Here is a 20400-nt window from a genome sequence, read left to right as displayed (position 1 = left end):
CTTGCCCAAGGTCACACCGTGGGGATGTGAGCCGCGTACCTTGGCTCAGTGTCTGGTCTTTGCCACTGTCCCTATATGGATTTACTTACCTTATTGGAGTTGTAAGTAGCAGACCCTTCTATGTCTCAGAAGACAGGAGAGGGAACATCGGAAGAAATGACTGATTTCTAAGCATGTGAGAGGCAGGTGACTCCGCACTATCATGACCAGAATTTCCCCTGTTCTTTTTGCAGTGATGCCTGTTCTTCAAAAGCAGTGGTTTCTTTACGCTGTATAGGTAAGTTCATCTAGAGTCCCCCTTTTGATACTTCTAACTAGGAAAAGCTCTCTACTTTCAGAACAGTACTCCCTGTGTCTCTGGGGGCGTGGGAAGGAAGAAGGTGGGGTCACGGGTTGGAATGTGCCCAGTGGCGTCTCGCTCTTTCCAAGGAGCTCCTGGTTTAGATTTCTATGGCCTGTAGACACCTTCAGCCTTGGGTCCAAGGGACACCCCCTGAGATCAGGCACGCTCAAGAAGCTGACAAAGCCCTACGCTTTATGCCACCCATGAGCTGGAGGCCCGGCAGGTCTCTTTCTCCAGAAAGCAAAGGGGGGTGGCGTTAGTGAGCCCTGGCAGCCACCTAATGTGGACTTGGAGCATCTGCGGGGCTGTGGTCCAGCACCACAGTGTGGCCACCAGGTGCTCATCAGCCAGTGGGACCCAGGAGGAGGGACAAGACCAGAGAACAACAGTGCTCTTGCCTCTTCTCTCCTGAATTTTGGACGGTGGCTTACACTTGGGTGTACCCATCTCTGTGTTTGGAGTGCTTACAGTTTCCAAACTGTTTGCAAATGTGGAAGCCACCGTCCCTCTCCTCTGGGATGGCCCAGTGCTGTCGTGGGGCCGTGGTCCTGAGCTCAGCTTTTCATTTGAAGAGGTGGAAGGAGTTGACACAGTCCCATCCCGGCAGGGCTGGCTCAGGTCTTCTTTAGGTCCTGAGTGGGGGTCCAGCACAGCCCCAAGGGTGCGTGGCACCCGCCCTGCCCTCTGCCCATGCACTCATCTCCTGGTGGAGAAGACACTCACACACAGGAAGCAGGGAAGGCAGCAGGCCTCACTCACCCCTCACCCCCTCACTCACCCCCTACTCACCCCCTCAACCTCTCATTCACCACTCACCCTCCCCACTCACCCCCTCACTCCCTCAACCCTCACACCTCCTCACCTCCTCACTCTCCCCCTCATCCCTCCCTCACCCCACCCTGTCACCTCCTCACTCACCTCCTCACCCCCTCACTCACCCTTCACCCCCTCACTCACCACCTCACCTCCTCACTCACCCCCTACTCAACCCCTCATTCACCCCTCACCCCCTCACTCACCCCCGCACCCCCTCACTCACCCCTTCATCCGCTCACCCACCTGCTCACCTCCTCACTCAACCCCTCACCCCCTCACTAATCCCTCACTCCCTCACCCCCTGACGCCCTCACTCACACCTTCACCTCCTCACTCACCCCCTCACCCCCTCAACCCCTCACTCACCCCCTCACTCATCCCTTCACCCCTCACTCACCCCCTCATTCACCCCTTCACCCACTCACTCACGCCTTCACTCCCTCACTCACCCCTTCACCATCTAAATCACTCCCTCATCCCCTCACTCACCCCCTCACTTGCCCCTTCACCCCCTCACCCACCACCTCACCCACCCCTCACCCACCCCCTCACTCACTCCCTCACCCCCTCACTCACCCCCTCACCTCCTCACTCACCCCCTCACCTCCTCACTCACCCCCTCACCTCCTCACTCACCCCCTCACCCCCTCACCCCCTCACTCATCCACTTACCCCCTCACCCCCTCACTCACCCCCTCACCCCCTCACTCACCCCCTCACCTCCTCACTCACTCACCCCTTCACCTTCTCACTCACCTCCTCGTCTCCTCACCCCCTCACTCACTTCCAGCCCTGCCCCTCCCATCTTCCTTTTCTTTGTGTGAGAATTTCGGGTCCCTGAGTGGTGTCAGTCCCTCCAAGACTCAAGGAGTCCCCAGGGCCTCGTTATCCAGAACACCCCACCTGGGTCCCGGGAGACCCCATGGGATTACAGGAGTGTTCAGGGAAGTGGTGCTTCCTGGGTCTGGGTGGGCTGGAGGGGCATCCTCCCTTCCCCAAGAGGAGACCCCCAGGAGCCCCCTAAGTCCATCCCCAGCAGTGGTGCCCCTGCCCTGTCCTTGCAGCCTGGGAGACTCTTGGGAGGGGCGGGCGCTGGGTGGCTGGGCGGCTTCTGCTGGTCTCACCCCACTGGCCTCCTGTTTGTCATCCTCAGCCTGTGGGGTCAACTTGAACTCAAGCCGCCAGAGCAGGATCGTGGGCGGCGTGAGCGCGCTCCCGGGGGCCTGGCCCTGGCAGGTCAGCCTGCACGTCCAGAACGTCCACGTGTGCGGAGGCTCCATCATCACCCCCGAGTGGATCGTGACAGCCGCCCACTGCGTGGAAAAGTATGCCGGGGCGGCGCGGGCCGGGTGGGGGCTCTGGGCTGGCCTACAGCCACCCTGTGACCTTGAGCAGGTCTCAACCCTTGCAGCCCCGGCATCCTTGTGTTTCAATGGGGAGAGTATTGCACCTGCTTCCTAGGGCTGTGAGACATCAAGTGCGCTCATGCCAGGCAGTGCATGGCTGTATGCACTGAGTGTCCCCTGCACGCAGGGCACAGGGTGCAGGTGGAACATTCTCCACGATGTCGCCGTGACCAGCGTTCCTTCCAGCCACTGTCCTCTGAGCTCTGTCCTGCCCTTGAGCAAAGCCCCCGCCCCCTGAGGTATCCTGTCTCTGGGACGCTAGTCCCAGGAGAGGGCACACTCAGACAGGCTTCAGGCTGCCCTGCTGGAAGGTCCCTGGGGTTAAGTGTTCTTGGCCACAGCATTGCTCATGCAGAGGGTTAGGTAGGGGTGAGGCTAGCCGTGACAGTGTTAGCATTTATGGACGCTACCACCGCCTCCCCTTTTCCTTAAACACATAGTGCTTTTGGTCACATGCTGCTTTGGAGGAGGCCTCACTCGGCAGATGTATTTTTCTGCCTTAGAGAGAGGCTGAACTGGGTTTGACTCTTGGCCCAGCCCTCTCTTGCTGTATGCCCTTAGACGATTCACTCAACGTCTCTGATCCATGGCATGTACAACTATAAGACGGGCATGCCCTTCTCCTCTCGGGCTGTTATGAAGGTCAAGGAAGCAAGGGCTGTTACCCAAGGGTGCTCCCTTCTCTCCCCCTCTTCATACCCCTGGGTGCTCTGGGCCCACTAGGAGCTGGAATTCTCTTAAGAGGAAACTCTTGGATAAAGGAAATGGTTTGATTGATATTGGACTTCAAGTCTGTTCATTAGTATCCATTTATTAAGCACCTACCATGTGCCAGGAAATGCTTTGGCGTACAAAGGAAAATAAGAGCCAGTCCTGTTAGAAATGGCCTTGAAACCCCAGGGAGGGATGTCGGCCCATTGTGGGTGCTGCAGATTCCTTGAAGGTGACGCAAGAGCCAGAAAGAAGGATGATGTGGGGGGCTGAGGCAGGGAGTCAGGGTGGGGGGAGTGTGGGGGAGGAGGGGAGACCGAGCCCCTCTTCCACTATCTCCCTGTGTGGTTTTTGGTGAACCATCCTGCCTCTGGGTGTCTTGCCTCCAGCTTCTGATGTTGGAAGTTCATCCACCGAGAGCTCTGTGTTTATGGCTCTGAGATACTGAGTCCTTCTTCTCTCCCAGACCTCTTAACAATCCATGGCATTGGACGGCATTTGCGGGGATTTTGAGACAATCTTTCATGTTCTATGAAGCCGGATACCAAGTAGAAAAAGTGATTTCTCATCCAAATTATGACTCCAAGACCAAGAATAACGACATTGCGCTGATGAAGCTGCAGAAGCCTCTGACTTTCAGCGGTACGTGTGGCTCAGGCTTGGCAAGCAAGTTGGCAGAATCTTAAAGAGATGTTGATTGGAAATGACACTTGTGCTATGCCAAATGGAAGGGAGGCATTTGCGTTGAGCGAGGGTAGCGTGCAGCGGGTGGCCAATGGGAGAGGCTCGCAGAGGCTAAGAGCACCTGCCGCATTTTGGGGGAGGCAGCAGCCACCACATCTCTTCTGTACTGTACTGAGTGGTGGTGATTCAAGCCAGGCATGGAAAAGGCTAGAACAGGGCTTTCCCACTGCAGCACTCTTGACATCCGGGGTGGTTCTCTGTTGTAGGGCTCTCTTGTGCCTTGTAGGATGTTTAGCAGCGTCCCCAGCCTCTACCCACTAGAGGCCAGTAGCTACCAAGCTGTGACAACCAGTGTTGCCTGCTGACATTGCCAAACATCCACTTTGTGGCAAAGTCACTTCCAGTTGAGAACTACTGGCCTAAAATGTGTAAAGATCCTTGATTTTTAAAGATACATTATAAAACCAAGTTGCTTAATTCAGGACAAACATGCTTTCTCTTAGCCTCTTATTCGGTCCCACTCTGGTCCATCCAAGGGTCTGGAATGTTCTAGCCCCATGTGGATACAGAAGAAGCAAAACCTCAGCCCTCCCTGCAGCATGTCTGTATTCACATTGGGAAATGGTTCACATATAGAAGAGCGAATGCCTGAGCAATGGCGTGGTGCCTCTGGGGCGAAAGCTGACTCCATTGACTCCATCGGCTTTTTGGCTGTTGCCTCCTGTGTGTCTTTCCCGTCTTGGTCACCTGGAGATATGTAATTTTGGAAGCAGAGCTAGCAAATAATTCCTCTTATAAGCAGAGCTAGCAAATAATTCTACTTATAAGTAGCATAACTTCTTGCCTGCCAGAGGGAGGGGTCTGGCAGGGGGAGAAAGTGAGAATGTGGGACTTGTTGGGATGCAGGGTCCTCTGGGCAGGGTGGCCGGGGTGCCAGGCCCAGCAGCCTGCATGTGGGAAGGCCAGGTGGAGACATAGCCCGAGGCCTTAGGTGATACCAGCCTGGCTCACTGTGTTTTCTCTTCTTGAAACAGACTTAGTGAAACCAGTGTGTCTGCCCAACCCAGGCATGATGCTGGAGCCAGAACAGCTCTGCTGGATTTCCGGGTGGGGGGCCACCGAGGAGAAAGGTGAGGCTGCTCCTGGACACACAGGACTGCAGGGCCCACAGATGGAGCATTGGGTTCGGAAGTGGGAGGTCCAGGTTTTAATCCCAGTTCTACTACTCAATGATTGGATGACTTTGGTTGATTCCCCCAGTCCTTGTGCCTCAGTTTCTCCATCTGCTAAGTGGCAGAAATCCTGCCCAGCCTACCTAATACACTGTGTTCTTATCATGATCACACAGAGCAGCATGTGGAATGGCTTTTGAAGTATCTGGGCCATACGAGTTTAGAGGTGCAGGATCTCCTGTGTTGCACTCATTGTGAGTTTAGAGCTTCCCTGGAGATCCCACCAAGGCCTGCATGGCTGAGTGACAGGGGGCTTGGTGAGGACGGGCGTCCTGGACCCATGGTGGCCACATCTAAGCCTGTCCTCTGCCCTGATAACCACAGAGAGAGGCTCTCTCCACCCCCTTGCGTTGCAATCTGCATTTCTCTCTGACAGTCTTTCAAATGAAGGGAGCCTGGCTGCTTCATTTTTATGGAGGGTTGGAAGTGCTTAGTGGCAGGCACAAAGGTTCATTTTACATATTGTTTATATCCTTCTCAAAAGCGTCTAGGCCATACAGACAACAAATCCTTTCAAACAAGGGGAAAAGTACAAAGGTTGGGTGATTTTTGGGGAGCATCAGGGAAGGTAGTGGGGGGCATCCTGGCTCCTCATCAGCAGAAACTTACTACAGTGGAGCCACAGGCTGGGCAAAAGACCTCATGGAATCCAAGGTGAAGGGAATATCGACAAATATTTGTGCGCACCTGCACCTAGTACAGGCTAGGTGCTACTCAGGTGCCGGGAATGCAGAAGTGAACAGAGTAAGACAAACGTCTCTGCTGTCAGGAGCTTTACCTCTCTTGTGGATGTGGGTGGTGGGGACGGGGCAGGTGTGGTCAGACAGATGGGAGACAAACAACTGAGCGAGGTACTTCCAAATATCTGAGGGTGGGGATCGCAAGGTCCTGGCTACTTTGAAGGGGTGGTCAGGAAAGGCTTCTCGGAAGAGGTGGCATTTGAGCTGAGACTCAAATGGCAAAAATGTGTACACATCAAAAAGGCTAGTGCATGTATCTTCAGGTGTGGTCAAGGGGCCAAGGAGGTGGGCTGGGGCCAGATTGCATAGGTCCTTGTGGATTATGGTGAAGACACCAGCTTCTCGTCTGCTTGAGGTGGGGAGATCGTGAGCCGGGGAGTGCCATGATCTGGCAGCTGCGTGGGGAGTGGGGATGAATGGATGGAGACGAGGATGATGGTGACGAGTCCATTGCTGTGGTTCCTTGAGACAGGAAGCCAGCTCATAGCAGAGTGCGGGCGTGGATGTGGAGAGATGAGGGTACACTAGGGCTAGAGCCACCAGACTTACTGATGGGTTGCATGTCTGTGGGAGAGAGAGTGAGAAGTCAGGGACGATGGCTTTCCACTCTGCGGCTGAAGCCCCAGGGTGGCGGTTGGTGCCATTTTTCAAGCCAGGAAATATTGGTTGGTGAGAATTTGGGGTGGGAGAAGGTGTGATGGAGGGTTCTGGTTTTGCACATTAAGCCCACGGTGCCCAGCAGATACCCGAGGGGAGGCAGCAAAGCGAGAGTGGGAAATGCAGAGGTGGCAAGTGCAGGCCGTGTCTTGAGAAGCTCTAATGTGCAGGGGAGCCGAGAAGCAGGCGGCCTCGGGAGGGTCGCGTGTGCTCCAGAAGAGTGTGTGCATGCCAGAGGGGAAACAGGCGCCTGTGTGTCCTGGGTAGGGTTCAGTGAGGAGTGGGAAACTGGTTCAGCAGAACCAAGCCGTTGGGTGAATAAGAGGGGGATTCCATGGCACTGATAGAGCCCCTATAGTTTCAGAGCTGGGAATTTCTTTCCCTGAAGCTGAACTCCAGAGCTGCATTCAGCACAGGCACTGCCAGTTATAAGGAGAATCCAGGTTTCCCAGGAGAGGGGTTGGTGCTGGGATGAGCTGACGGGGGCAGGGCTGGAGAATAGGGCTGTGACCATCTGTGTAGTATGTGTGGAGGTCTCAGGGAGGGAAGTGTGCTCTCCCTGCAAGAGCTGCTGGCAACACTGGGAGCTCAACAAGTCTCCCTGTCCTTAGGGAAGACCTCAGAAGTGCTGAACGCTGCCAGGGTACTTCTCATTGAGACGCAGAAATGCAACAGCAGATATGTCTATGACAACCTGATCACACCAGCCATGATCTGTGCCGGCTTCCTGCAGGGGAACGTCGATTCTTGCCAGGTAATTCAACATTTTTATTCTACCTTTGGCCCTTACCAGATCCTACTGAACCCCCCATGAGAGAGAGGGCATTCTTGGGGTCAGCAGAGCCTCCTCAGTGACACGGAGCCAGCCGGGGCAGTCATGGGAAGTGATGGCCACAGACAGTGTGAACGCTTCTGGTGGCAGAAGCAAGTACAATCAACAAATCACACACACCCTCTGAAAAACTGGTATTTGGTAAAAGTGCCAGTGGAACAGAAACAAGTATTTAGACTATTTTAAATTATGAACGGTAATTTATTTAGTAACTATTAGCTTGAACAGATTAAAATTCAGGATGGGGGCTGTCTCTTTGGGGGTTACATCTCTGTCACCATCACCCCTTGATGGTGGAGATTCGAAGCCCACACAGTCACTCGTAACTCACACTGCGACTCCCCCCCCCACCTCCTCTAGGCCTGGTCAGTGGTGTGCGGCAGACTGTGACTTGATTTTCTGCTCTCTGTATCTTGCTGTGTCCCACAGGGTGACAGTGGAGGGCCTCTGGTCACTTTGAAGAACAATGTCTGGTGGCTGATCGGGGATACAAGCTGGGGTTCTGGCTGTGCCAAAGCTTACAGACCAGGAGTGTACGGGAATGTGACGGTATTCACGGACTGGATTTATCGACAAATGAGGGTAACTATCCTGTCCTCCTTCTGACTGTGTTCTCCGATTCCTCGAGCCAAAGCCAGACATCTGTTAGGTGTGGTTCTGCTGCTGGAAGCTGACTGGTGACCACTGGTCATCATGAAGCAAACCCTGCTTCCTCCAGCCACAGCCCCATCCCCCCAGTGTCCACCCATTGCCCATTGCCTCTCACTGGCTTCACTTGCATATTTCCCCTGGTGTTTGGATGAAAAGCACTGGGGCTCAGCTTGTTTGAAATTCCTTGGTGCTCTGCCGACCACACTTTGTTCTGGCTCAGCTGACTCAGCTGTTCCACCGAGGCCACCTCAAGTCAAACTTTTTCTTTTTTTTTTTTTTGAGATGGAGTCTCACTCTGTCGCCCAGGCTGGAGTGCAGTGGCACGATCTCGACTCACTGCAACCTTTGCCTCCTGGGTTCAAGTGATTCTCCTGCCTCAGCCTCCCAAGTAGCTGGGATTACAGGCATGCGCCACCACGCCCAGCTACTTTTTGTATTTTTAGTAGAGATGGGGTTTCTCCATGTTGGCCAGGCTGGTCTCGAAGCCCTGACCTCAGGTGATCCACCCACCTCAGCCTCCCAAAGTGCTGGGATTACAAGTGTGAACCACGGTGCCCGGCCTCACATGAAACTTTTGATTTATAGAGAGCAGAGGGAAGAGCCGGCTGTGCCCATCCTTTTCTGGGGCCATCGAGTGGCCCATGGGCAGCCCCCAAGGTTAGGAAGGGCAGGAGCAGCCAGGGTTCTCTGATGCCCCAGATTCAAGCACGAGGGAAGGTCTCAGGGGTTCCCTGTGAGCCTCATGGACGTCTCTGCTTAGCAGAGCCCTGGCTTTGGGCATTGTCCAGATAGGGGGTGAGAACCAGATCTTCTCATCTCCAGGACCTCAGACGTATAGTTTTCTCAGATTTCTGTGCTTTCTGGGGCTCGCTACTAGTGGAAGAAAGCAGTCTATTCTGTCTTCTCCCAAATCTCCCAGATGCCCAGTATGTTGAAGGAGGAGCAGAACCAGGGGGCCTTTCCCGCTAAGGCCCAACCTGTGTCTCCTTCAAATGACACGCGGGACTCAGGGCCTTCCCATGCCATGGGGCCCAGCTGGGCGTCACCTGGCCCAGGGCCCAGTGCTGGAAACAGATGACCCCAGGAGGAGGAGGCAGGGCAGGAGGGAAGCTGGCAGGGCTGGGACGGTCAGCCAGGCTGAGGGGCGGACTCGCACCAGGATGGAGCTAGCAAATGATCCAGGTGTGTTTGGCGGCTGCAGGTGGGTCCGCGTGGCTGTGCAGGGAGGGAAGGGCTGTGTGGCAGGAGAGCAGACGGGGGAGGCCCAGACTCTGCTGAAGAGATGCCCGTCGTGCCGGCCTCCACATCCGCTGCCCGCTCCTTCTGGAGCTCCTGCCCCGCCATGCTCAGCCTGACTCTGACCAACACGTTGGAGAGAAGAATGATCCCTTTGTGCTATTAAGCTTGCTTATTTGGTTTCTAAGTGCTTCATGCGAACCTAGAGGAAAAAATTATTTTCCACCTTTGTCTTAAGAAAATAACACACTTTTTTTTTTCCTATTTGAACAGGCAGACGGCTAATCCACATGGTCTTTGTCCTTGATGTCGTTTTACAAGAAAACAAAGGGGCTGGTTTTGCTTCCCCGTGCATGATTTACTCTTAGAGATGATTCAGAGGTCACTTCATTTTTATTAAACAGTGAACTTGTCTGGCTTTGGCACTCTCTGCCATTCTGTGCAGGCTGCAGTGGCTCCCCTGCCCAGCCTGCTCTCCCTAACCCCTTGTCCGCAAGGGGTGATGGCCGGCTGGTTGTGGGCACTGGCAGTCAAGTGTGGAGGAGAGGGGTGGAGGCTGCCCCATTGAGATCTTCCTTCTGAGTCCTTTCCAGGGGCCAATTTTGGGTGAGCATGGAGCTGTCACCTCTCAGCTGCTGGATGACTTGAGATGAAAAAGGAGAGACATGGAAAGGGAGACAGCCAGATGGCACCTGAAGCGGCTGCCCTCTGGGTCCACTTGGTAGTGTCCCCAGCCTACCTCTCCACAAGGGGTTTTTGCTGATGGGTTCTTAGAGCCTTAGCAGCCCTGGATGGTGGCCAGAAATAAAGGGACCAGCCCTTCATGGGTGGTGACGTGGTAGTCACTTGTAAGGGGAACAGAAACATTTTTGTTCTTATGGGGTGAGAATGTAGACAGTGCCCTTGGTGCGAGGGAAGCAATTGAAAAGGAACTTGCCCTGAGCACTCCTGGTACAGGTCTCCACCTGCACATTGGGTGGGGCTCCTGGGAGGGAGACTCAGCCTTCCTCCTCATCCTCCCTGACCCTGCTCCTAGCACCCTGGAGAGTGCACATGCCCCTTGGTCCTGGCAGGGCGCCAAGTCTGGCACCATGTTGGCCTCTTCAGGCCTGCTAGTCACTGGAAATTGAGGTCCATGGGGGAAATCAAGGATGCTCAGTTTAAGGTACACTGTTTCCATGTTATGTTTCTACACATTGCTACCTCAGTGCTCCTGGAAACTTAGCTTTTGATGTCTCCAAGTAGTCCACCTTCATTTAACTCTTTGAAACTGTATCATCTTTGCCAAGTAAGAGTGGTGGCCTATTTGAGCTACTTTGACAAAATGACTGGCTCCTGACTTAACGTTCTATAAATGAATGTGCTGAAGCAAAGTGCCCATGGTGGCGACGAAGAAGGGAAAGATGTGTTTTGTTTTGGACTCTCTGTGGTCCCTTCCAATGCTGTGGGTTTCCAACCAGGGGAAGGGTCCTTTTGCATTGCCAAGTGCCATAACCATGAGCACTACTCTAACATGGTTCTGCCTCCTGGCCAAGCAGGCTGGTTTGCAAGAATGAAATGAATGATTCTACAGCTAGGACTTAACCTTGAAATGGAAAGTCATGCAGTCCCATGTGCAGGATCCGTCTGTGCACATGCCTCTGTAGAGAGCAGCATTCCCAGGGACCTTGGAAACAGTTGGCACTGTAAGGTGCCTGCTCCCCAAGACACATCCTAAAAGGTGTTGTAATGGTGAAAACGTCTTCCTTCTTTATTGCCCCTTTTTATTTATGTGAACAAGTGTTTGTCTTTTTTTGTATCTTTTTTAAACTGTAAAGTTCAATTGTGAAAATGAATATCATGCAATAAATTATGCAATTTTTTTTTTCAAAGTAATTACTGCATCTTTGAAGTTCTGCCTGGTGAGTAGGACCAGCCTCCATTTCCTTATAAGGGGGTGATGTTGAGGCTGCTGGTCAGAGGACCAAAGGTGAGGCAAGGCCAGACTTGGTGCTCCTGTGGTTGGTGCCTTCAGTTCCTGCAGCCTGTCCTGTTGGAGAGGTCCCTCAAATGACTCCTTATTATTATTCTATTAGTCTGTTTCCATGCTCCTAATAAAGACATACCCAAGACTGCAATTTACAAAAGAAAGAAGTTTATTGGATTTACAATTCCACATGGCTGGGGAGGCCTCACAATCATGGCAGAAAGCAAGGAGGAGCAAATCACATCTTACATGGATGGCAGCAGGCAAAGAGAGAGTTTGTGCACAGAAACTCCCATTTTTTAAACCATCAGATCTTGTGAGACCCATTCACTATCACAAAAACAGCACAGGAAAGACCCACCCCCATGATTCAATCATCTCCTATCAGGTCCCTCCCACAACACATGGGAATTATGGGAGCTACAAGATGAGATTTGGGTGGGGACACAGAGCCAAACCATATCATTCTGCCCCTGCACCCCGCAAATCTCGTATCTTTACATTTCAAAACCAATCAGGCCTTCCCAACAGTCCCCCAAAATCTTAACTCATTTCAGCATTAAGTCAAAAGTCTACAGTCCAAAGTCTCATCCAACACAAGGCAAGTCGCTTCCACCTATGAGCCTGTGAAATCAAGAGAAAGTTAATTACTTCCTAGATACAACGGGGGTGCAGGCATTGGGTGTATACAGCCATTCCAAATGGGAGAAATTGGCCAAAATAAAGGAGCTGCAGGCCCAAAATCCAGCAGGGCAGTCAAATCTTAAAGCACCAAAATGACCTCCTTTGACTCCATCTGTCATATCCAGGTCACACTGATGCAAGAGGTGGGTTCCCATGGTCTTGGGCAGCTCCACCTCTGTGACTTTGCAAGGTATAGCCTCCTTCCTGGCTGCATCATGGGCTGGTGTTGAGCGTCTGCAGCTTTTCCAGGCACATGATGCAAGCTGTTGGTGGATCTACCATTCTGGGGTCTGGAGGATGGTGGCCCTCTTCTCACACCTCCAGTAGGCAGTACCCCAGTAGGGACTGTGTAGGGGCTCCAACCCCACATTTCCCTTCTGCATTGCCCTAGCAGAGGTTCTCCATAAGGGCCCCACCCTGCAGCAAACTTCTGCCTGGGCATCCATGCATTTCCATACATCTTCTGAAATCTAGGCAGAAGTTCCCAAACCTCAATCCTTGACTTCTGTGCACTGGCAGGCTCAACATCACATGGAAGCTGCCAAGGCTTAAGGCCTGCAACCTCTGAAGCCACAGCCCAAGCTCTATTTTGGCCCCTTTCAGCCATGGCTGGAGTGGCTAGGATGCAGGGCATCAAGTCTCTAGGCTGCACACAGCACAAGGACCCTGGGCCTGGCCCATGAAACCACTTTTTCTTCCTAGGCCTCTGGGCCTGTGATGGGAGGGGCTTCTGTGAAAACCTCTGACATGCCCTGGAGACACTTTCTCCATTGTCTTGGGGATTAACATTCAGCTCCTCATTACTTATGCAAATTTCTGCAGCTGACTTGAATTTCTACTCAGAAAATGGGATTTTCTTTTCTATTGCATTGTCAGACTGCAAATTTTCCAAACTTTTATGCTGTTTCCCTTTTGAAACTGAATGCCTTTAACAGCACCCAAGTCTCTACTTGAATGATTTGCTGCTTAGAAATTTCTTACACCAAATACCCTAAATCATCTCTCTCAAGTTCAAAGTTCCACAAATCTCTAAGGCAGGAGCAAAATGCCACCAGTCTCTTTGCTAAAACATAACAAGAGTAACCTTTGCTCCGGTTACCAACAAGTTCCTCATCTCTATCTGAGAGCACCTCAGCCTGAATTTCATTGTCCATATCATTATCAGCATTTTTGTCAAAGCCATTCAAAAGGCCGGGCATGGTGGCTCACCCCTGTACTCCCAGCATTTTGGGAGGCCAAGGCAGGCAGATCACCTGAGGTCAAAAGTTCAAGACCAGCCTGGCCAACATGGTGAAACCCCATCTCTACAAAAATACAAAAAGTAGCCAGGCATGATGGTAGGTGCCCATAATCTACTGTAAGCTACTCAGGAGGCTGAGGCAGGAGAATCGCTTGAACCAGGGAAGTGGAGGTTCCAGTGAGCTGAGATTGTGCCAGTGCACTCCAGCCTAAGCAACAGAAAGAGACTCTATCTAATTAAAAAAAAAAAAAAAAAAAAAGGACATTGAACAAGTCTCTAGGGAGTTCTAAACTTGCCCACATTTTCCTGTTTTCTTCTGAACCCTCCAGACTGTTCCAGCCTCTGCCTGTTACCCAGTTCCAAAGTCGCTTCCACGTTTTCAGGTATCCTTACAGCAGTGCTCCACTCTACTGGTACCAATTTACTGTATTAGTCCATTTCTGTGCTGCTGATAAGGACATACCCAAGACTGGGCAATTTACAAAAGAAAGAGGTTTATTGGACTTGCAGTCTCACATGGCTGGGGAGGCCCCACAATCACGGTGGAAGGCAAGGAGGAGCAAGTCACATCTCACACGGATGGCACCACAGCATTTATTAAGCACCTGCAGCATGACAGACCCTGGGTTCCAGAAAACTGGGGCTTTCTACTTTGGTTTGTTCAATACACTCCTGGCCCTGTCATTGCTCTGCTCCTAACTCAACCCCATCCTATGGGGTCCCCTGAGCCCCAGACGTGCCTGGAGTGAAGGTCCCTGAGCAGACATCATTATAATCCTGTCTGTTCTGCTCAGGTCAATGGACCATTGAGCCAGTGCTTATGTTACTGGTGGTGAGTGTCCAGGTTCTTGGTGTCTTGAACAAAGAATTAGGCAGAACACACAAACAAAGCAAGAAAAGAATGAAGCAACAAAAGCAAAGATGTATTGAAAATGAAAGTACACACCACAGGGTGGGAGCGGCCCGAGCCTAGGGGCTCAATGGCCCCATTACAGTTTTTGGGGGGTTTAAATACCCTCTAGAGGTTTCCATTGGTTACTTTGGGGGCCCTATGTAAATGAAGAGGATAAAGTAAAGTTACAAAGTCATTTACTCGGCATACGCCCTGTGGAAGGGATAGTCCCTGTTAGAGTTGAAGTGTGAATCAGCCTTACATTCCTGCCTCCAGACCCGATTTTCCTGCCTCACTTACAGGGCAGGCCACGGAAGCCGGAGAGCAGGGTGTGATGCCAGCGCTGCCCGTCATGGCTGGGAATGGAGGGGTGGGTAGGGAGGGGCAGTTCCATTGCTTGCCTGAACTCAGGGCCCCTCTAAGTGCAGGAAGGAGTCACACAAAATGGTCTCCAGGGCTCTCTCCCAGTTCTGGCCGCTGGGGCCACTCCCCTCTCTGCTCTGGATGACTAGTTAGGACAGGCCTGGGGGATCACCACACATGTTCATTTTGGCTGAAAGGAACGTCCTTGCGGGCACCTTGGGGCATCCCCAGCAGGTTCACTCTGCTGGGGAAATTGAAATTGCTGTTCTCTGGGACACATACTGTCAACTTTCTTCCTCCATCGTCTCTGGTTATCACTAGCAAAATTCTAACAACAGCAAAATAGAATCCTGTGCAACACTTTGACACCTCTGACTCTGTTTCCCGTGCAGCAGAAACTTAAGGCGGGTGGAAGACTGACTTGGGTGGTGGTGGAAGGAAGGGACGTCTTGTAGTGGAGAAGTTTCTCAGGCCTGCCACGAGAGGGCACCTGCCTCATGGAAGGGCCGGGCTGTCTGACGCACCAACACAGCCAGAGGACCTGGGACATGTCCACTGCGAGAACGCGTGCCTAGTATTGAATTAAGAATGCTTGGATCCACCCTGCCTTACTCTTGCAAACCTCTGTGTGTGTGTTGGTGTCATCTCTCCCTTAAGCATGAGTCAAACTGATCAGCCTCTGTTAACAGTAGATCAAGTCAACCTGCAGGTGCACTTCAGCACCTGGGGGAGCTATAAAGTTACTGCCCAGCAGCAGCTGCTGACCCGGGCTTGTGAAATGTCCACTGCTCTCCGGACATCCTCTCTTATAAATGTATTCTCAAACTTCCCGAAGAATTGAAAACTATACAGTCCCAAGAGTCAGAAGAGATCTGAGATGGTGGGGGGAGGTGGGGGGGAGTCCAGAGGGGAGAGGATGGTGTTGCTGGTCCAGCCCCCACCCCCAACCTGACAAGCAGCTGTGCAGCTTGGCCTGATGCCCCCACTGCCTGGGACCTCACAGCTCTTGAGGAAGCCATGCCATCCGTGGGCCCCTCTGTAGAAAGTACCCCCATTCCCCACACTGATCATCTAGAATATACCTCCCCAGAGGATGTCACACCTTGGTGCTCACATTTCATCTCTCTTATTGCCTTTTGGCCTTCTCTTTCCTAGGCTCGGGCAATCCTGATCCTTCAACTCTCCCCTTAAGGGACAGAGTGTCCGGTCCTCTCCTGCCCCATCCATCTAGTCCTCTGTTCAATTTCCTGCCCTTGAGCCTGCCCTGGCCTCATGGTGAGGAGGCCCAGCAGCAGCACTGATTGGGAGCCATGGTTCTCAGAGTCAGGGCGTAGGAGTGTGGCTCGAGTCTCCCCCGACCAGGCTAGACCAAAGAGAACTTCAGTCAGGTTCTCCTCCAAGGTTAGTGTTCTGCCTTCTCTGCTTCCCAGACCACTCCCCCAGCCACAGCCTCTGCAGGTAAAGTCCTACTGGGAAACCTTTTTTTTTCCCTGAGATGGAGTCTTGATCTGTAGCCCAGGCTGGAGTGCAGTGGCACGATCTGGGCTCACTGCAACCTCCACCTCCCGGGTTTAAGCAATTCTCATGTCTCAGCCTCCTGAGTAGCTGGGATTATAGGCACACGCCACCACACCCAGCTAATTTTTGTATTTTTAGTAGAGACAGGGTTTCACCATATTGGTCAGGCTGGTCCTGAACTCCTGACCTCAGGTGATCCACCTGCCTCGGCCTCCCAAAGTGAAGGGATTACAGTGTGAGCCATCGCACCTGGCCTGGCAACCGCTTCCTGACTGGGCCTTGTGCTTTTCAACTCCATGCCAGGTACCCAGTGACTCAACAAATTGGACATTTGATCAATGCACATTATTAAGAGTTAGCACCGTTGGCTTCATATTGTTTCATTTTTTAAAGTGTGTTCCCCCATTTCCCTCCAGTCTCTAGGAAATCATCAGACCCTGTTCTTTTGCTTGCTCCTACCTGGCCCCGCCACAGAGGGCAGCTTTACGTCGACTGCTCCACTGCACCCTACCTGCTAGTTTCAGGCTTCTCGCCAAAATACAAAACATGGCAGAGCAGTGTCTGCTAGAAATGAGTTTATTACAGAGAGAGGAGACGGGGCTCCGACAGGACGCACACACACGGCACTCATGCTCCTAAAACACTGGGTTTGTGAAGGGACATTATAAAAACGGCGAAATAAGCTGTGATGTTCAGCATGTGTCAGTTTCTAAGAATACAGAGAAGGGGAGAGCTGCAAGGTGGAGCGATTCTGAGGGCTGAAAATCCCTTTCCCAGTACGAAGACAGCATCCTTCATCCCCGCCAGCTCATGTGCATCTGAGGGTGGGGCTCTGTCTTCATGCTGGAAACCAAACTGCTCTCACAGCTTCTTGCTAAATCACCATGGCTAACGGATAAGCAGAGACGGACTATCAAGTCTGACTACTGAGCACTCAGGTAGTCAGTCCAGTGGCTACCCGGGAACGGGGGCAGACAGTGTGCGTGCACGTCTACGGGGCTCGACAGAGAGCGTGGTTAACCGGGGAACTGGGCAAGCCGGCGCCGAGCCTGCGTCAGCCGTGCAAGCCGCTCCTTCAGGAACTTCCGCTTGTCGCTGGTGTCGCTCCGCTCCTTCAGGAGCCAGCTGTAGGTGTCCTTGTCCTGCAGGAGCTGCAGCATGGCCTTCTGAAGCTGCTGGCCATACGTCTGGAGCATGAAGAACTGGATGATCAAAGGGATGTGGCTGGAGATGCGCTTGCTGGCCTCCTGGAAGGAAAGAACAGTTCACGGGAGGGTGGAGGGGACACTGTGAGGAGGGGACTCTGACCTCACCATGTGCACACGAGGGGATCCAGATTCTCAATGAGGGATACCCTCGCAGGGCAATGACCTTCCCCTGGGTTTCAAACCCATCAATCTCCTCCATGGTGGTGGCAGAGAGCAATATGCACAGTGCAGAGAATGTCCCAGCTATGAGTCATATTCCCACCAGCTTTTCCTGACCATTAAATGGGTAATTCTGATGGAAGAGGGCAAAATATGCTCTATAAAGGTAAGCAGGCAGACAGTGCAAAAACCGCATTTCCAGACCAGCCTGGTCAACGTGGTGAAACCGCGTCTCTACTAAAAATACAAAAAGTAGCCAGGTGTGGCGGCACACCATGAGAGGCTGAGGCAGGAGAATTGTTTGAACCCAGGCAGGGGGAGGCTGCAGTGAGCTGGGATCGCACCATTGTACTCCAGGCTGGGTGACAAAGCAAGACTCTGTCTCATAATAATAAATAAATAGGCGTGAAACTCTGACACTTGCTACCACCTGGATGAGGACATCATACTGCATGAAACAAGCCAGTCACAACTCCTATGAGGTACTTAGGTTAGTTGAATTCACAGAGACAGACAGTAGGATGGTAGCTGTCAGGGATTCAGGGGCGGGGAATGGGGAATGTGTTTAATGGGGACAGAGTTTCAGTGTGGGAAGGTGATAGGGTCCTGGAGGTGGCTGCTGGTGATGCTGGCACAATATGAATATACTTAATGCCACTGAACTATGTACCCCAAAATGGTTAAGATGGCAAAATAGACATGATGAATATTTCTGCACAATTTAAAGAAAGAAAAAGTGAGGGTGATGTGGGGGTGCTGGCTGCACTAGATGGTAAAACATAAGAGAGTGATGTACCAGTGTGACCTTGGTGACACTGACGGATGAAAAGAAGGAAAACAGGGCTGAAGACAGGATGCAGACAGGACCCAACGCAGAGGGGAAGTGAGTGCCTGAGTGGGCGTGTGGAGTACCAGTGGGAACTAGACGACCCTTCCAGGATGGGACTGAGACCTCTACTGCCATCTGGATCCTGCTCATTCTTGACATCAAAGAACTCCAAATGGGCCAAAGGTATCATGTAACAGTTAAAATAAGAAATTAAAGAAAATATTGTCCACCTCATTTATCATCTCAGGGAGACAAAGTCCCTTTAAAGTATGGCAAAAACCACTGAGGCCCAAATCCAACTTGAGTTTCTGCTCTAGAAAACTTAAGCATAGTCTAAAACCACCATAGACAAAAATGACAAAGCAAGTGACAAAATGTAGATCGTCTGCATCAGAAATCGCAGAGGTCTACTATCTCACCAAGAAGCTCTTCCTGGATGAACTGTTTGCTGAGCAAGAAATAGAAATAACCCTCAACACACAAAAAGATGTACCAGCTTGTTGTCATAAGAGAATGCCAATTAAGATTGTAATGAGATGTCATTTTCACCTATTAGGCTGTCAAAAAACCCCAACAAGCCCGGGCGTGGTGGTTCACGCCTGTAAACCCAGCACTTTGGTAGACTGAGGCGGATGGATCACACGGTCAGGCGTTCAAGACCAGCCTGGCCAATATGGTGAAACCCCGTCTCTACTGAAAAAACAAAAATTAGCCGAGTGTGGCGGCACGTGCCTGTAGTCCCAGCTACTCAGGAGGCTGAGGCAGGAGAATCGCTTGATCTCAGGATGCAGAGGTTGCAGTGAGCTGAGACTGCGCCACTGCACTCCAGCCTGGGCGACAGAGTGAGACTCTGTCACCAAAAAAAACCCAAACAAACAAAAAAAACCAACAACTTTAGTGCAGACTAAAGCGGCCAGTGTGGATGAAGCAGGCCTTCTCTGGGTCATCTTTATCAGTCTAAAATAAGCCATCCTTTCCCCAGCTGTGATGGTGTGTTTCATGTGTTAGCTTGGCTAGGCTCGAGTCCCCAGTGATTCCATCAAACACGAATCTAGGTATTGCTGCGGAGGTATTCTGTAGATGTGGGTAACATGTGTAACCCACTGACTTTAAGTGAAAGAGACCATTCTCAATGATGTGGATGGGTCTTAAGAGGAAAAATGAGGTTTCCCTAAAAAGAAGAAATTCTGCCTGTGGACTCAGCCTTAGCTCCTGCTGCAATTTCTGGCCTGCTCTCCCTGCTGGCCTGCCCTGGGATTTTGGACTTGCCAGCTCCCAAAATGGCAGAAGCCAATTCCTTGAAATATACATATATTTCTTTCTTTCCTTCTGTTTTTGTTTTGTTTTGTTTTGTTTTTTGTTTGTTTGTTTGTTTTGAGATGGAGTCTCGCTCTGTCACCCAGGCTGGAGTGCAGTGGTGTGATCTTGGCTCACTGCAACCTCTGCCTCCCAGGTTCGAGCAATTCTCATATCTCAGCTTCCCAAGTAGCTGGGACTATAGGCATGGGCCACCATGCCCAGCTAATTTTTTTGTATTTTTAGTAGAGACCGGATTTCGCCGTGTTGGCCAGGCTGGTCTCAAACTCCTGGCCTCAAGAGATCCACCCACCTCAGCCTTCCAGAGTGCTGGGATTACAGGCATAAGCCACCATGCCTGGCTGAAATATACTTCTTTACATACATATATCTGTGGTTCTGCTTCCCTGCACAATCCTAATATACCAGGAATCTCATTTCTAGGAATTGATGCTTCCAGATAGATGATATACAAACAAACCTATTCACAGCAACACACCTGCATTAGCAAAAGACTGCAAACAAACTGTTCGCTTAAAGGGAGCTGGCTCAATATACCACATCCATAAAATGGGATACTCAGCAGCCATTGAAAAGAACAAGGCAGCCCCATCAGAACTGAGGCAGAACAATCTCCCAGGTACAGCAAAAGAGGCAGGGTACAGAGCAGCACGTCCACTCCTCTGCTAACCTTTGTGTAAAAACCATTATAAAATGTATATGCATGGGAGCTTTTGAGTGCATGAGTCAGCCTCGGAGGACAGAAATGAACCCGGAGAAGGGCTGCTTCTGTCTGGGGAGCTGCTTGGCTCGGAGACTCCTCTGCCATTGTCACTCATCCTATTGTTTGGATTCTGTGCATGTATATGCCTCATCTACTCTGAAGGTAACTGTTCATTCTAGGAGGCAGTGGAAGCAGCAGACAGGTGTGAGCTTG

General features: G+C 51.7%; 2 protein-coding genes across 30 annotated transcripts in view; one reads left to right on the top strand and one right to left on the bottom strand.

Moving 5' to 3' along the window:
• Positions 1-11428, top strand: part of TMPRSS2 (transmembrane serine protease 2) — a 42803-nt gene extending 31375 nt beyond the window's left edge. For 2 of the 4 annotated variants that reach the window (XM_019017901.4, XM_055373625.2), the window contains exons 8-13: positions 234-277; positions 2313-2484; positions 3743-3918; positions 4995-5090; positions 7201-7343; positions 7851-11422. In XM_019017901.4, coding sequence (XP_018873446.2) covers positions 234-277; positions 2313-2484; positions 3743-3918; positions 4995-5090; positions 7201-7343; positions 7851-8027 — 808 coding nt within the window. In that variant the 3' untranslated portion in view covers positions 8028-11422. Of the gene's footprint in view, positions 1-233; positions 278-2312; positions 2485-3742; positions 3919-4994; positions 5091-7200; positions 7344-7850 lie in introns of all 4 variants that reach the window. The other 2 variants (XM_055373626.2, XM_004062839.5) reach the window with 2 other exon arrangements.
• Positions 11429-16531: 5103 nt separating this feature from the next.
• The window catches only part of MX1 (MX dynamin like GTPase 1), a 38826-nt gene continuing 34957 nt past the window's right edge, over positions 16532-20400 (bottom strand). For 25 of the 26 annotated variants that reach the window (XM_055373594.2, XM_055373598.2, XM_055373609.2 and 22 more), the window contains one exon: positions 16532-17218. In XM_055373594.2, coding sequence (XP_055229569.1) covers positions 16988-17218 — 231 coding nt within the window. In that variant the 3' untranslated portion in view covers positions 16532-16987. 26 annotated transcript variants of the gene reach the window in all.

Source organism: Gorilla gorilla, chromosome 22 (genome assembly GCF_029281585.2).
Source record: "Gorilla gorilla gorilla isolate KB3781 chromosome 22, NHGRI_mGorGor1-v2.1_pri, whole genome shotgun sequence".
NCBI classification, from domain to species: Eukaryota; Metazoa; Chordata; class Mammalia; order Primates; family Hominidae; genus Gorilla; species Gorilla gorilla.
The sequence above is the reverse complement of the archived record's forward strand: the minus strand, read 5'-3'. Positions and strand labels throughout refer to the sequence as shown.